General features: G+C 36.5%; 1 protein-coding gene across 2 annotated transcripts; it reads right to left on the bottom strand.

Annotated features, from left to right (window-relative positions):
- Positions 1–393: 393 nt before the first annotated feature.
- LOC137960023 (stomatal closure-related actin-binding protein 1) lies at positions 394–13619 on the bottom strand. Of its 2 annotated transcripts, none has more exons than XM_068807474.1 (13): positions 13197–13619; positions 12254–12593; positions 11922–12050; positions 8636–8728; positions 7910–8050; positions 7690–7758; positions 7086–7169; positions 6635–6815; positions 4249–4365; positions 3483–3541; positions 2659–2793; positions 1744–1893; positions 394–813 (listed from the first exon to the last, which is right to left on the bottom strand). In XM_068807474.1, the coding sequence occupies exons 2-13, from the start codon at positions 12533–12535 to the stop codon at positions 769–771; spliced, it is 1485 nt and encodes a 494-aa protein (XP_068663575.1). In that variant the 5' UTR covers positions 12536–12593; positions 13197–13619; the 3' UTR covers positions 394–768. The 2 variants fall into 2 exon arrangements, with proteins under 2 accessions (XP_068663575.1, XP_068663576.1); XM_068807475.1 differs by having other exon boundaries at positions 12254–12555.
- Positions 13620–14464: the final 845 nt, after the last annotated feature.

Below are 14464 nucleotides of genomic sequence, written 5' to 3'. Positions count from 1 at the left end.
TCAGACCATCCATGGAGATGCAATGAATTTCGAACCAGACCAGGGCTGCAATCTGAATAGGTTGATCTCGTTTGCTGGTAGATCAGGATTAGCGTTTTACTTGTTAAAAATTAAAGATTAGTGCTTCTATCAAGGCACTTCCTGGAATTCATCCAAGTTACTGGAGTAGGAGTTGGGTATCCGAACCCAGACACAGAAAAATTAAAAGAATAAAGTAACAAAGACAAGCTTCAAGGTTAGATTATTCTCTGGGTGATTTTGAAAACTGTGCGAAGAACCTCTCCCTTGCCCTTTCAAGTCTCAAGCAGTCTTGGTGAGCCATCATCGTAGGCAAATGTGCTCATCCGCTTGAGATCTGAATCGCAAGATTCCATCCAAAATTGTTGTTCGTGAGTTGTGACCAGTAAACAGGATTATGACTTATCAAAAGAAGGGCCTCCGAGGAACATATGTTTCCACCACCACCAACGTTACAGGAAAAATAGCAAACTCTATAAATCATCCATCATACAAATAGAAGCTCACTGGACACTTGGTACAAGCAGACAAACTTGGTAATATACACGCAGTAAGGCAAATAAAAGGGTGCCTTGGCGTTGAGAGGCAACCACAATACTGGGAGCCCCAGCGTAAAACATAAAAAATATATGATCATTCTTTTTTCAACCCTTAACAGAACCAAAGAAATTGGCATGAACTAAAACCTCAACACATACTTACAATTAAATTAATACAAGGACAGGAAAGACGCAATTAGCAAAACTTTCATCACATTCCAAGAGGGGCACGGTCATTAGGTCCAGCAAGCATGATCTAGTACAACAAGCATTTACAAATCAGAAACTATACAAAGGGAATATTGAAAAACTATTTTCAACATTAAGGAGTTGAGCTAAGTTAGACATCAAGAAATTATCAGTCAAAACTGCAGACCGGCCAGAATGCTAAAGGAACCATAAGAGCATGTCATGCAGTCATGCTCCAGGATCATGATGCCTGCCACTTGACAAGCTCATGAGCATATGTACAATTTGACACAAGAGTGTGTTTAAGAAATTAAATCACTCAAAAAAAAAAAAAAAAAAACATGACAAACAATGGAATGAGAACAGGACGTTAATTGAAATGCCTTAAGTTGAAGATTCAAAAAATTATCCAAAAATTAATCTGCAACTAAGCAGTTTGCTAACATATATGAATTCCTCACGAGATTAGGAAACTTATTCCAGTCACAGTTTTGAGAATACAGCTCATTTCGTGTTGAGAAATGGATTTTCAGAGCATATCTTTATGCATCTTTGATATTTCAAATTGATTTTGGCCTAAAATGAAATTTCTTGAGGAATAAGCTTTTTTTTTTTTAAAAAGAATGAGATCTCGTTTGAGGAATAAGCTTTTCTATGTGATCTAAAGCTCTATGCAACTGTTGCAAAATGTTGCAAAGATTTGATGATTGGCTGAAGAATGAATTCTGTTTAAAAGTGTCCATCAAATCTCTCTCTGTAGTACCTCTATTTCTTTATCTCTATTTATTTTTTATTGATCTATATTTTCTGCATCTCCCCACAGTTTTATACCCTTATACAATCTAATCTATGACGCTAACAGGGTGGAGGGTGAAAGGAATTCCCAAACGTATGAGTAGAGGCAACTAAAGAAATTAAAAGGAAAAATAAGGACACATCAAACTCATATCACAGTTATGCAATAAGGATAAAGATAAAAATAAACACAAGTACTCACATTACAATCAAATGCAAATCTTCTTGCAAGCATAATTGCTGCATTTCTTTCTCGCTCTGACTCAAATGCTAATGTATAGGAAAGTCCTTTCTTTGCTTGCCAAAACAATGCTTGAGCTGCAGCATTACCACCCCCTCTTACTCCACATAGCTAGAGATAAACAAAGAACACTGTTAGAACCACTCCCAAAAGTATATGGTCAACCGATGTAAAAATACTAAAAGAGAACATTAAAAGGAGCACTCAGCACTCAGCTAGATCAACCATAGATGACAACAACAAAAACTAGCAGCTCACCTTGCACCTTCAGGTGAAAAGTAACAGAAATCAAAACATGTAGGAACCACAGGAAAGTCATCAATCATGTAAGCTAACAGTTTAGCATATCTACACTACATGCATTATCAAATATATAAAAGGAAAATATCAGTTCATGAGGTTTAACCTAATCGAAAATTTGACCTATAGCTAGGTACAAATTTTAACATCAGCTTATAACCATCAATCTAGAAGGAACAGCTATTTATATGTTGAATATCAATAAAGTAAAGCTCATCTAGGACAGCCATTTATATGTTATGTGCATTTTGCAGAATATCAATTATCCACCCACAAGTCATAACCATCATATTTTTAGCTTTTTCTTAAACCTTCTAAGTTATGTACTTCTCTGTCACCATTTGGTTGCAGAATGAAATTGAAAAAAGTCATGTTGAACAAGACCCAGATTTACAATGAAATGGAGTGCATTGTCATTTAAAAATCAGTTCTCTGTTTTAAAAAATGTCATTGAACAGCATCATTTAAAAAAAAAAAATGTCATTGTACATGAAAATATTGTGCTTCAGTGCAAAATGTTTCCTCATAAGATTCTAATCAACATAATACACCAAAGAAGATTCACATTCTCCATACCTGCATTGAAGATGTATATGGTTCCTTAGCTTTTGTGATCCTGCCTTTACGAAGTTTTATCCTCATCTTCCCAACATGAAATACATGAATAGAATGTGATGAGGACTCACGGCCATTCACCTGGGTGACAATCACCTGCATAGTACCCAAACAAGTGATAATACATTTAGCTGTGCCAGGCAAATATTGTGCTAAAATTTCTTGACTTTCTAACTAGACCCCATGTACGATAAACAAATCAAGCAGACCTTCAAGAGATTTGAATTCAAATTCCGTTAGGAACGGAAAAGAAAGAATAAAGAGACATAAAAGGTTCTTAATACAGAACTAAATTTAATATTATAAAATTCGTACAAATAGTTTATGCTTGGTTCACATGGCTATACTTCCAAAAATGATCTGGGAAAACCAATAAGAGCCTGATGATAGGAATTCCAAAATTTCCTTTTGGAGAAACAGAGGTAAGATATTTCATCTTGGTTTTTCCATATGGAACAGCTACTCCCACAAGTGCATCTTAAAATCAATATATTAGTCAATCCCTCTAATAAATTAAACAATCGCAAAAAGTAGCACACAGAAGATAGTGAAATAGCAAAATTATCATTATACTTGTAGAAAATTTATCATATTTCCAGTAGCATATTAAAGTAACCACAATTGCTACTGGACAACAAAACAAAATTCAACATAAAATGGCAAACTAGAATTGCTGAATTTTGAAATTCAGTAACACCACATAAACATTTTTTTTTAAGTAACACCACATAAACAATTAGGAAAATAAAATAGGAAAATATGTTAGAAGGAAATTATTGATATACATTGAACTCTGTCTCTGGCTTTCGAACGAGTGATTCCACATAGCTTCCCAGTCCTGGAGCTGTTAAAGATCATAGAGTCAACCAAGATTGAACATAACTAAAAATGCAAATAAACTGATACTATTCTTAGAACCATCAATGGTCTCTACGAAATCCTGAAACTGTAGCAGGAGCACCATATATTAGATAGTGTGTAACAAGAGTAAGGATTTTTACAAGTTCAAGAACACATAAATGAGCACTGAATAACCTTAAAAAAAAAAAACAAGAAAGAACACCTAAAATAGCCTGATTCAAAAAAACAGAGTTATCGTACTATTGCATTTTCAACACATTATTTAATTGGCTCAAATCAGTTTGAAAGATCCTTTTTTGCTGTTAATCACTAAAATTCACTTTATTTTGCTAGTCAAGTTCAAATGGATAATATGATTTGATCTTTCATACAGGAGGGCCAGAAGGTAAACCAACAGTGAACAACACATAATATGATTAATTTATGCAGTGAATTAGAAGGGGTAGAAAAAGTTTATAAGTTGCAATGAAGTACGATTCACAGTATTTCTAAACTGGTACCAAAGTCCCAGCCTAAATCACACAGACTCAACCAAATCCAGCATATTACATATAAGATTATTTGAACCGATTATATAGGGTAATGGCAACAATAAAGGCACCTAGAGAAAAACGTTCAACTAGAGATTATGACTATGTACAAAAATTAGAATTGGCATTTTTCTAACACAAAAAAAAAATTAAAACATACCAGCATCTATGAGACCAGTTGTTGTTACCACAAATTTTTGGTCATTAGAAGAAATTTCAGCTTGCAAAAATCGCCCAACATCAAAAGGTTCAGGAGCATAAACTGACTTTGTAGCTCCTGTACATTGTAGAAATTAAATCATAGATGTTAGGCCCAGATGATCAAGACATTTTCGAGAAACATTCTGCAAATTTAAAAAAAAACTACAGGATTTTTTATTTTTATTTTTGGGGAATGATGAGAGATATGACATAGTATGCTCTCAAAAAAAGAAAAAAAAAAATGTTACATAGTAGCAGTATATAACATACTATTCTATGTATAAGAAAGCGGCATCGGCCCCATCGTCATGATATGCAAAGAAATGAAAAACATGTAAACAAAAGGAAATGACCACAGTTGGCTTAAATACCCAGTGATCTGCTTTTTAAGCTAAGGCTGCTCCAAATAACGACTTCAAGTTTCAATGAGTTCAAAAGCAACAACAGGGTCTGCAGTTTTTTGGTCAAATAAAAGATTCCTACAAGGCTTCCCAGCTCCATTACCAAGAGGAGCTAAGCGACAAAAAAACGACAATAATACCTCTACTTCAGAAAGTTAAAATTTACATTAAAAAAAGGTTTATTTGCAGAGAAAGATTTTTTGCTTTTTATAAAACTACAATAACCAAGGCTGATATCAAAGGCTGGCAGATTAGTGCTTATCCGGTGTTCCTACATATTATCTATCCTTCCTCCACTGTCCAGCTAGTGTGTGTAACAGGATAAAGCAAATCATGAGGTTATTTCTTTGGAAAGGAACTCAAATGGATTTAAGCATCACCTAGTTAATTGGGGAGAAGTTTGTAAGCCGAAGAAGTCTGGAGGACTTGGCATTCATAAAATTGAAATCATGAACCAGGCTTTGCAGACGAAATGGTGCTGCCGTCTGAATAAGACTGATCTTCCATGGATTCCTCTGTTAAAAAGAAGTCGGACACTTTCAACTTACTGGTATTTGGGAGTTGGCTCACCTCTCTCCTCCATGGAGATATATACATAAAAATTCCATCTCCTTCTCAACAAATGTGAGATTTCACACTGGATCAAGCTCCACTATCACTTTCTGGTCTGGCAGTAGGTTACTTGACCCCCCCCCAACATTGCTACCAAACTTCAAAATCTTGCCTGCCTAGCAAGAAATCAAAATGTGAAAATCTCGGATCTCTTAGTCTTGGACTATTTCAAGAAAATCAACTGGACGCAGAACCTTAGGTGTGATTTAGATGATGTTGAAGCTCACCAAAAGCAGGACGGCATCTATCTTAGAACCTCTCAGCCAGACAAAATTCTTTGGTGTCCCGACACTGACTATAATTTCACTGTTTATTCTTGTTATTGACCTCTCTCTCTCTCAAATGCCTCCACAAGCTGCAGTGCTGCTACTCATGGTGCCTTTGGAATAGCTTCCTCGGTATGTTTTATATTTCCATTTGCCTTCCAGCTGTAATTTCTGATTTTATTTCAATGTGTTCTTGGATTTAGCTGCCTGCACTTGGGAAAGCTATGATCCAAACATGCATTATCCTCATTCCTTGGATTAACTGGAATGAGAGGAATTCCAAACATTTCCAGCAAGCAGCTGGCATATAAGGTTTTATAACTCAGATTATCCACTGGCTCTTCCCTGGGTAATCCAGGACCCTCGGGTATTGAAGGCGTTTTCATAAGCTGCTCGGGTAACATTCTAGCCACCTTCTAAGGTCCAATTGGAATGTTGGCAACCTCTGCTGAGATTCTTGCCCTTAGACAAGGTCTCAGAATTTTCCGGGATAAATGCCGGGGACTCCAAGAGCGTCATTAGTAGGTGTGAAGTAATAAAATTTCCTCCAAGGCGTCTCTGGCATTACTTTGATGAAATCAAGGATTTTTTTTTTTTTTTCTGTTTGTAAATGGAGTCATACTCCTAGATCAGCTAATAGCATAGTTAATTCACTTGCTAAAAAGGAGGTCACCCTTCAATCTCTTATTGTAAGAGACACCCCCCCCCCCCCCCCCCCCCCCCCTTTTAATGTTCCCTTCTCCTTGCCTTTTTGGTTTTATAAAATTGCGCATTTTCTAAAAAAAAAAAGAACTACAATATTTCAATTTCCTCAAAAAGATCCACAATATATTACCTAATTTTACTACTTACCCCTCTCTTAGCTAGCAGATTCATGAAACCATACATCACAGAAACCCTAATTTACCATCTTTAGGATCCAACCTTTAGGCCCTAAGACATATGAAACTTTTGAGCCTTTTGAAGAAAAAAACCTTTTCTATACTAATAAAATGACGTCAAATTCAAATTCTAGTCGGAGCTGCTTCAAAAGTAAAAATAGAAAAATGCGCCAAGACATTAATACCTGAAATTAACTCCTTTTTGCATCCATCAGAAGATACCCGAAACCACTGAATTGAAACTTTTGACATGTCAGGTGTGTTGTCAGTGCAAGAAATGATCCGTAAGCACAATCCTAGAGCCTCAGAACCATCAAATTCATACAAATGGGATTTGTTTCCCTCTAGCCTTTTACTCATTGCCAGCTGGACACCACAAAAAGGTGCAAAATGAGCAAATCATAAAAAAACCAAATTCTTCTCCAAAAGGACAAGTTTAAGATTAAACATGGTGTACCAAAAGAAGAGAAGAGATAAATATGACATGGAAAAAATAACAATATAAGAGAAGGAGACGAGAAAAGGACCCTGACACTATATTGAAATATGAATCATGCTTAACAAAGATGAAATGAGGTAAATAATCATATAAAAATAAAAACTCATAAAAGCTATCTGTCAAAAAAGATCACTAACCTCTTTTCGAAGCTGAAGAGAGTACATAGACTTTTCAGCAAGTTGGATGCGTAACGCACGAAGCTCATGCTCCATATCCATTACCTGGAAAGTATTTAATTGTCATCTAAGAGCAGAAAAAATGGAAAGAAAGAAAAGTGAATGAACACTAAGCAACTGAAAATTACGAGGAAGAAAGATAAAGCAACATTGTTCAAATACTTCATACAACTGATACATTTAATTCTGACAAATGCACATGTTTGGTTGTATTAATCGCCAATAAAGTATAATATGACTCAAAAAAGCCCTCAACAGTCAAAAATTTCCCCAATAGAAGGAAGCGTATACCCTATTCCCATCAATCTAAATTTGGCATCAACCCCCATTTCATATTGAATCTCGAGAAGCTTGCTTACCATAAAATAGTCATAGAAAACAATACATGATTCAAATGAGACCCTCCAGCTTCAAGAAGGGCAAAGCATGGGTAGGAAGAATCCTCCTCACAGTAAACAGGGCTTATGATAGAGAAGCATTAATAGTACTAAGACAATGAGAAAGTTAAATTGTTTTTTATATAGTCACCATTAAAAGGAAAATAAGGCAGCAGCGTTTTGTATACCTTGCTTGGTTGATGCAGCATCTTAATTCTCCGAGCCTCTTGTACCTCTTTTATGAACTCCTCCATGTTCTAAATGCAAAAAGTGTTCAATAACCATCATTGACGCCCAGAAACTAAATACCAGGTATTTTGAAAGAAAAAAAAATCAATAAGACAATAAACTCAAACCTCTTCCTCAGAATGTCAAAGAAGAAAAATCAATAAGACAATATACTCAAACCTCTTTCTCAGAATTTCTTGACATCCTCTCTTGTTCTTCAAGAGCCTCTTCAATTCTTCGAACCGCTGCCCGAGCACTCTCAATTTCAGTACGAGCAATGCCTCTTTCCTCTTCAACCACTTTTTTAGCACTCTCAGTAGCCTGAGAATATAGTTAACTAGAAACTGAATAAAAATTTATCATGCTTCACAGTGATGATCACTGGAGAAGGAAAATCAGCATTTGGAGATCTATCAATAAAACATGTACTTACAAATAAATAGGTATTTTCAGAAAGGGGCTAGATAATGAGAATGAGAACAAGAAAAAGAAACCAAAGAATAATAGAAAGACACCTGCTGGTCCAAGATTTGACAAAGAAGGAATCACAGCATAAATTTCTTAAATCCATGGTCGAATGGAATCACAATCCATACACAAAAACACGAGTGTTTCATACAGGAAGGATAAGAGTGTTTGATACAAGAAGGATAAGAGTGTTGATGACAGTAAGAACCACAAGACATAGAAAAACGTAGCATATCAACATAGTACCAAAAGATAAAACAAGCACAATACTTTGATGCACAAAATCACCTTTTGATGCAAAGAAAAATATCTTTGTAAAGCATTATCCTTCTATAAGCAATAAATCATGCCAACAGATCATAAGGAGGAGAAGACACTCATTTAACCAATCTGGTAAAGAATCTCTACAGCATGATTTTTCAGTATCATTATCATTACCTGCTTAAGAAAATTGGCAAGCTTTTTCACTTCTGCTTTTTCATGAAGTAGCTCTCCTTCTCTGTGAGTCAATTGTGCCGCTAAGGCCTCTACCTTCATAATGAGTCAACAAGTTAAAAGAATTAGTTCACTGGGGAATGAAAGAGTATGAAAAGGAGTAAGAACTGTAACAACACTGACAAGATTAACCTTGACAGGATCAAAGTGTCCAAGGCATCCATTTTCTTATGATGTATATATACCATAAAAATAAAAAAGATAAAAGTCAATGCCTCACACCGTTTGTAAAATTAAAGCTCAAAGTCTCCCTACATTGGTATCATTCAAGAAATACATTTTAAACCAAAACAACAAGGCAAGAGAATTAGTGAAGCAAAAATCTTTCGGAACCACTGTAACACTTAGCAACTTAATGCTATTTTATAAGCAGCCACTAAAAAAATTCTCATAAATGTGTCCAAAGGGAGGCCATTATATTTCTCTTTCTTACCAGAAGATAAATTTACAATCAAGAATTTGTATCACTTTCACCAATTATATATTTGTTCTAACTGAAGACATGAGCATGGTTATTTGGAATGAATTAATCTAGGCTTCAATTTTCCATTTTGCACTTTGTGATTCCCAAGTTTACTATGGAACAGATGACTAACATTCTCTCCAAGTAATATCCTGTCGTAAATTCTTTTAAGAAATAAAAGTTAATCACTGTTTCAAATATATATAGATATATATTTATGTATATACATCCTGCCCCCTGTGCCACAGATTAAACCTGGACTGTAAAGCTATTAGAATTCTTCTTTTGTCAGTAGAAAGGTGCAAATCCTTGCTTTTTTGTTAGAGAGATGGCGTTCAAGTCTCATGAGTTTTTCCTGTGCCTTGGACGACTACTTTGGCCATCATATCATCATCATGATAATTTACTTGTCCCAAATACATTAAAATCAGCTCCATGGGTCCTCCTTGATTTTGCCCCTTTACTAGAAATTATGACACCCTTTCTCAAGTGTTCCTGCCTAACTGTAATAACCAATCTTAGATAAAGAGGGTAGTTTGATGCACTAACACTCTTAACCATTGATCACCAGAGAATGGGAAGAATTGCCATTCCATATACTCCAAGACATTCTCCAAAATGCTAAAGGGGTTCTTGTCTCAAGTTTTTTAGGAGAAACTTATTAGAAATTTTTCCTAATTTTGACAACTTCCTCTTCTTATGGGAATTATTAAATTTGGGCCAAATACTTCTAAAATGACAAGCTAAATTTAAAAAGTCTCTCCCGATCTAATAAGTATAGAATCTTTTCAAACACAAGCAATTTGGAGCTCTTCCTAAACACAACAATTATCACCCTTAGGTAACTAGCCGAGATGTGGAGCACAAGTAAAACAACCAACACTTCCCCCACATCCAGGTCTAAACCAACAACTTGCCTCAAGACATAGAGAACATACACATAGAGACCCTAGAGCACAAACAAGCAGGCCAGAAAGAAGATAAGCATGGGGCTGGAATAAATTTGATACAATGTTAAAGTTGGATCAGTTCCTCCCAAAATGACAAGCCAATGTTAAAAAATTTGTTTCCAATTAATAAGCAGATCAAGCCCAAAGCTATGTAACTATCCTCCCTCCTGCACACAACAACTCTCACTCTCAAATACCTAGCCTGAGAAGTGGAGCACATGTACAACCATAAACTGGTGGAATTTTTAGCCACTAATTGAATTTACAGCTAGTAAAAAAATTACTACAACATGAGCAAGCATATAGGAATGGCCTCAACTACCACACTCAAAACAAAAGTAAGGAGGTAAACAGCTCCTCATATCCAAAGGAGTCTCCATTTTCAGTATAATAGATAGATTAACTACCTCAAATCTTCTAAGTCAATAAGTAGATCATTTATGCTATTTAAGAACCCATTTTCAGGACGGGAACGATCTTTTTTAAGTTTATAAAGGGATCTTATTATTTGCTCTCAGAAGAACAAAGAAACAAAAAGAGACAACTAACTTGCCATTATTGGCAGAATTTGATGCTTTGATCTTTTATACACCTGCTAATTAAGAATATATGTGCCTTAAATATTCAAGTCACAAAACTAATGCTACTATGGAAACATCCAAGAACTGAATAAAACATACATGTATAATAATAGGAGAGTTCTGACATGAACAGTACTTCTCCCAGAGGGACTCTCAGCTATTTCTCAAAAATTAAAAAAAAAATCTTATTATGAAAACAGAGAGTGGAAGCCAACTGAATATTAAGATCCTCTAACATGCTTCTTACAGTACACTATCTTCCCTCAAACAGTCCCTGACGGTATGGTCTCCAGGCTGCATCTGACAGAAAATTCTCTCTTGTTTTTCTGCTGAAAACAGACTTCTAAGCCTCTTAGTGCGTCTAACTTCAAAACTTTCCTCCTTTATATCACAACGAAAGGTCTTACTGTTTTCCCCCTTTCAAAAAGACTCAAACCCTACTATTTACACTTTTCTTCAGCAAGTTCTCCAAAATCTTCTTCCACCATATTTGATCCTTTTTGCTACTCCTTTTTTTATTTTTCATTTCCCTTCTTTGCTGTTGTCTGCTCTCTCTGAATCAACCATTCTCTCCGTCCTCCTCTGCTATTCTAAGAGGTATCTATAAGGTAACATTTATGCACGATTTTTTTTCTTTTGTTCGCATTTAAATTTTAAGTGCTGAAAGCCGCAAATTTTCTGCTCTTTTCCAACATCTTTTTCTGTTTTGATTCTCTCTGTAACCAACAATCCTAGGGTTTTTCCTCTCTATTTCAGCCCAGTTAGTTACCCCAAGTTTCCCTCATTTTTTTTGTCTGTACAACTGAATCCCAACGAATTATTTTTCAATTTCACCCCCTTTTTTTTTTTCTTCCGAAGATTGCAAGCATCCCCATCTTCCTCTGGAAACTGATAGAAATTTCAGACTCAAGGCATCGGCTATGATCTCTCTACATCATCTTTACTGTCTTTTAACTTTTACTATTTAGAGTGCTTCTTTACTGGTGATATCAAACAAGTGACTACAGTAGCCATCCTAAAGAACACAGAAGTTATCACACTGATCCGAGTGTTGCTTAGCTCATTTATCTACCTTTGCATATTCTGTTTCCCAACCAGTTGACAATGGCAAGCATTTCCTAGTGTTTTGTCTTTCACCTTTAGACTCTGACAGCACTTGAAAGTTTATTTCTATAGGTATACAACATTGCAAGTTTCAGGCAAGTAAAGGAGATATCAAAGTGCAGAAAGACAACCATAGATATAGCCTCCTCTACGTCATCCTTGTTTCGACCTGCCACACGACCTCGCAGTGATTCAAGCGCATCACGTAGCTTCCTCAGAAGGACATGTTTATCCAGAGAAACAGCATCTCTGAACTTAGCCTGATAGACCAATAGAAGCTCAAACTTAATATGATCATAGCTGTTTTTGAGGAAATAATCAATAGCACCTACTCTTGTTACAGGAAATGAGAAAAATAGTGAAGTCAATAACTTACTAGGCACAAGAACCACAAAATAAATTAATTAAAAGAAAAGAATAGTTCTTCCAGTAACAGAATTGAAACCTTGAACAAAAAGAATACCTCATCAGACAACTTAGAAGCAGCAGCCAAACCCTTTTCAAATTTACTGGCAAGATCACGAACTGACAAGCGTTTCTGCTGCTCTATCAGCTGTGCTGTTTCCCGAGCAACTATGTCCTTCATGGAGGGCACCTGTGGAGCCTCCTTTGCATCTACTATTAAGTCATCGGGCCCTATTTTATAGTTTGGGAATCCATTTGTGACAAAATTAACATCAGATGCCACTGACAGAACTGCTTCCGCAGGCATCGTGTCTCCAAAATCTCGGCTTACTCTTGTCATCAGCCCAAAAAATCCTTCCGCTGATCAGGTAACATACCAAAAATGTAAGAGCGGCTCCCTGAAAATAAGCAAAAATAAAATATACAACACAAACAATATCCTGAACTATTTTTCTGAATAAGAAGAGCATAATAAGCATGGTTCAATGAAGCGCCCGGCCATATAAAAGAAGAAATGAACAACGTAAAAAAAATATATACAAATATTGTTTATTCAGAAATTTTGCAACTCCATAAGCTGACACAATCTTATGTTTTTATAATAATATCACCAAAAAAAAGGTCCATGTCTCCCTCGAAACTCAAAGATAAAAGTCATAATGCATAACATCTGAAGAAAGGAAAAGTGAAAATTTAAAGAGAAAAAAGACAAACTTTACATTCAAAAAATCAAAGCATCCTTAATTCACAGCTCCAATTACTCTCGCGAACCCAAGATAAAACGACTTCCAGACGGTCTATTATCCTTTCCCAGGTTTTTACTAGTAAAGTATTATAAGATAATTTTCCAGGCATTGCCAAGACGCGGCCAGAAAACCACAGTTCATCATCACCGCGAACGCGAATGACAGAATCAAAAACTTCAGGGACGAAATTAGCTATAATCAATGGGCGACAGGGAAAAATCACAACAAAGTACAAAAAGTTCACCATTTCCTCACCTGAACAGAAATTCGAAACGAGTGTTTCAACAAGGAAAGGTGCGCTTCCTCTGGAGAATTCTCCAGAGTCAAAGACGAGAAAAAGCTGGAGGATTGACAATAATGCAAAGAAGAAGAACTTCCACTCACGAGGCCTCCATATCCGGAAAGATGATTTGCTGAATTTGAAAAACGTCGGACAAAGAGAAGACGGAATTTTCGGCCGAGTAACAGGTAGGCGCTGTTTCTGGAGAGGAAAGCAAAGAGCGAGAAAGGAAAGGTGGGGGCTTAAACAGGAGAAATGAGAAAGAAAGAAGCTCTCTTTTTCGAAGGCAAAGCAAAAGCCGCCCTCTTGTTTCTCTCCATCAGACCATGACTCGCTGCTTTCTCTCTCTACCCAGTCCAGTCTCCAGTCTCCAGTCTCCACCTTTTTTTAATTCTCACCCCCTTCTCTTAATCGGAGGGAAACCGGCAAACGCACCTCAGAAATTTCCGCTCATTAAAGCGTAAGCTTAAATCTTAATCACTCGCGGGCCCCATCACCTTTTTCTTCGAGACGAGGAAGCTCCACTCACTAAATCCCCACTCTATCTTACAAATCTACGAAAATGCCCTGCTTAAATCTCGGAGTCCAGATGATGAAATCGAAATCCAGCGGGGGGCATGAAAGTAATTCCCTGATCTACCAGTCACGCCGCGTGTATAATTTGGTGGGCCACCCGCTTAGGAAACGAATTTGTCGCATTTAATGCTTTATCTTGTCAGTTTGAGAAGAGCAGATCAGATCATAGACCGATGAATTTGAAAGACTAAAACATGAGATTTCCCCATCTCGCACTTGGGCCCACCTTCTGACCTTCTGTGACCTCGTATAAGAACTTACCACGGTAAAAATCAGATCAATACGTACGAAACATTTGATTGATTAGTTGTGACTACCAAATTAAGCAGTAAAGATGGAAGGGGTGTTTCTGTGATTAATGAAAACATGAGGGGTGAAATCTTGTTGTTGTTCGTTATCTGGAGACAACCAATCCTCCGCTTTCGGTTGGGTTCGAATATCATCCGAATACAAAAGGTCGGTTCGGATCCGATGACGGAGAATGACTTCTCTCCCGGTCGGAATTGCCGGCGTCTTTTCCGTCCGAGGCGATTTCAAAGCTTCAGGGCGATAAGGCCTGATTTAAAAAATAAAATAAAATAAAATAACGAAGAACAGATAAACTAACACTTTTGTCCTCTGATCCCAACCGTCCAATCATATATTTAATCGCCTTCGTCAACGATCT

This window comes from Aristolochia californica, unplaced genomic scaffold (assembly GCF_029961685.1).
Source record: "Aristolochia californica isolate CCGP_79_NKW_82.1479 unplaced genomic scaffold, dmAriCali1.0.hap1 SCAF_3, whole genome shotgun sequence".
NCBI classification, from domain to species: domain Eukaryota; kingdom Viridiplantae; phylum Streptophyta; class Magnoliopsida; order Piperales; family Aristolochiaceae; genus Aristolochia; species Aristolochia californica.
The sequence above is the reverse complement of the archived record's forward strand: the minus strand, read 5'-3'. Positions and strand labels throughout refer to the sequence as shown.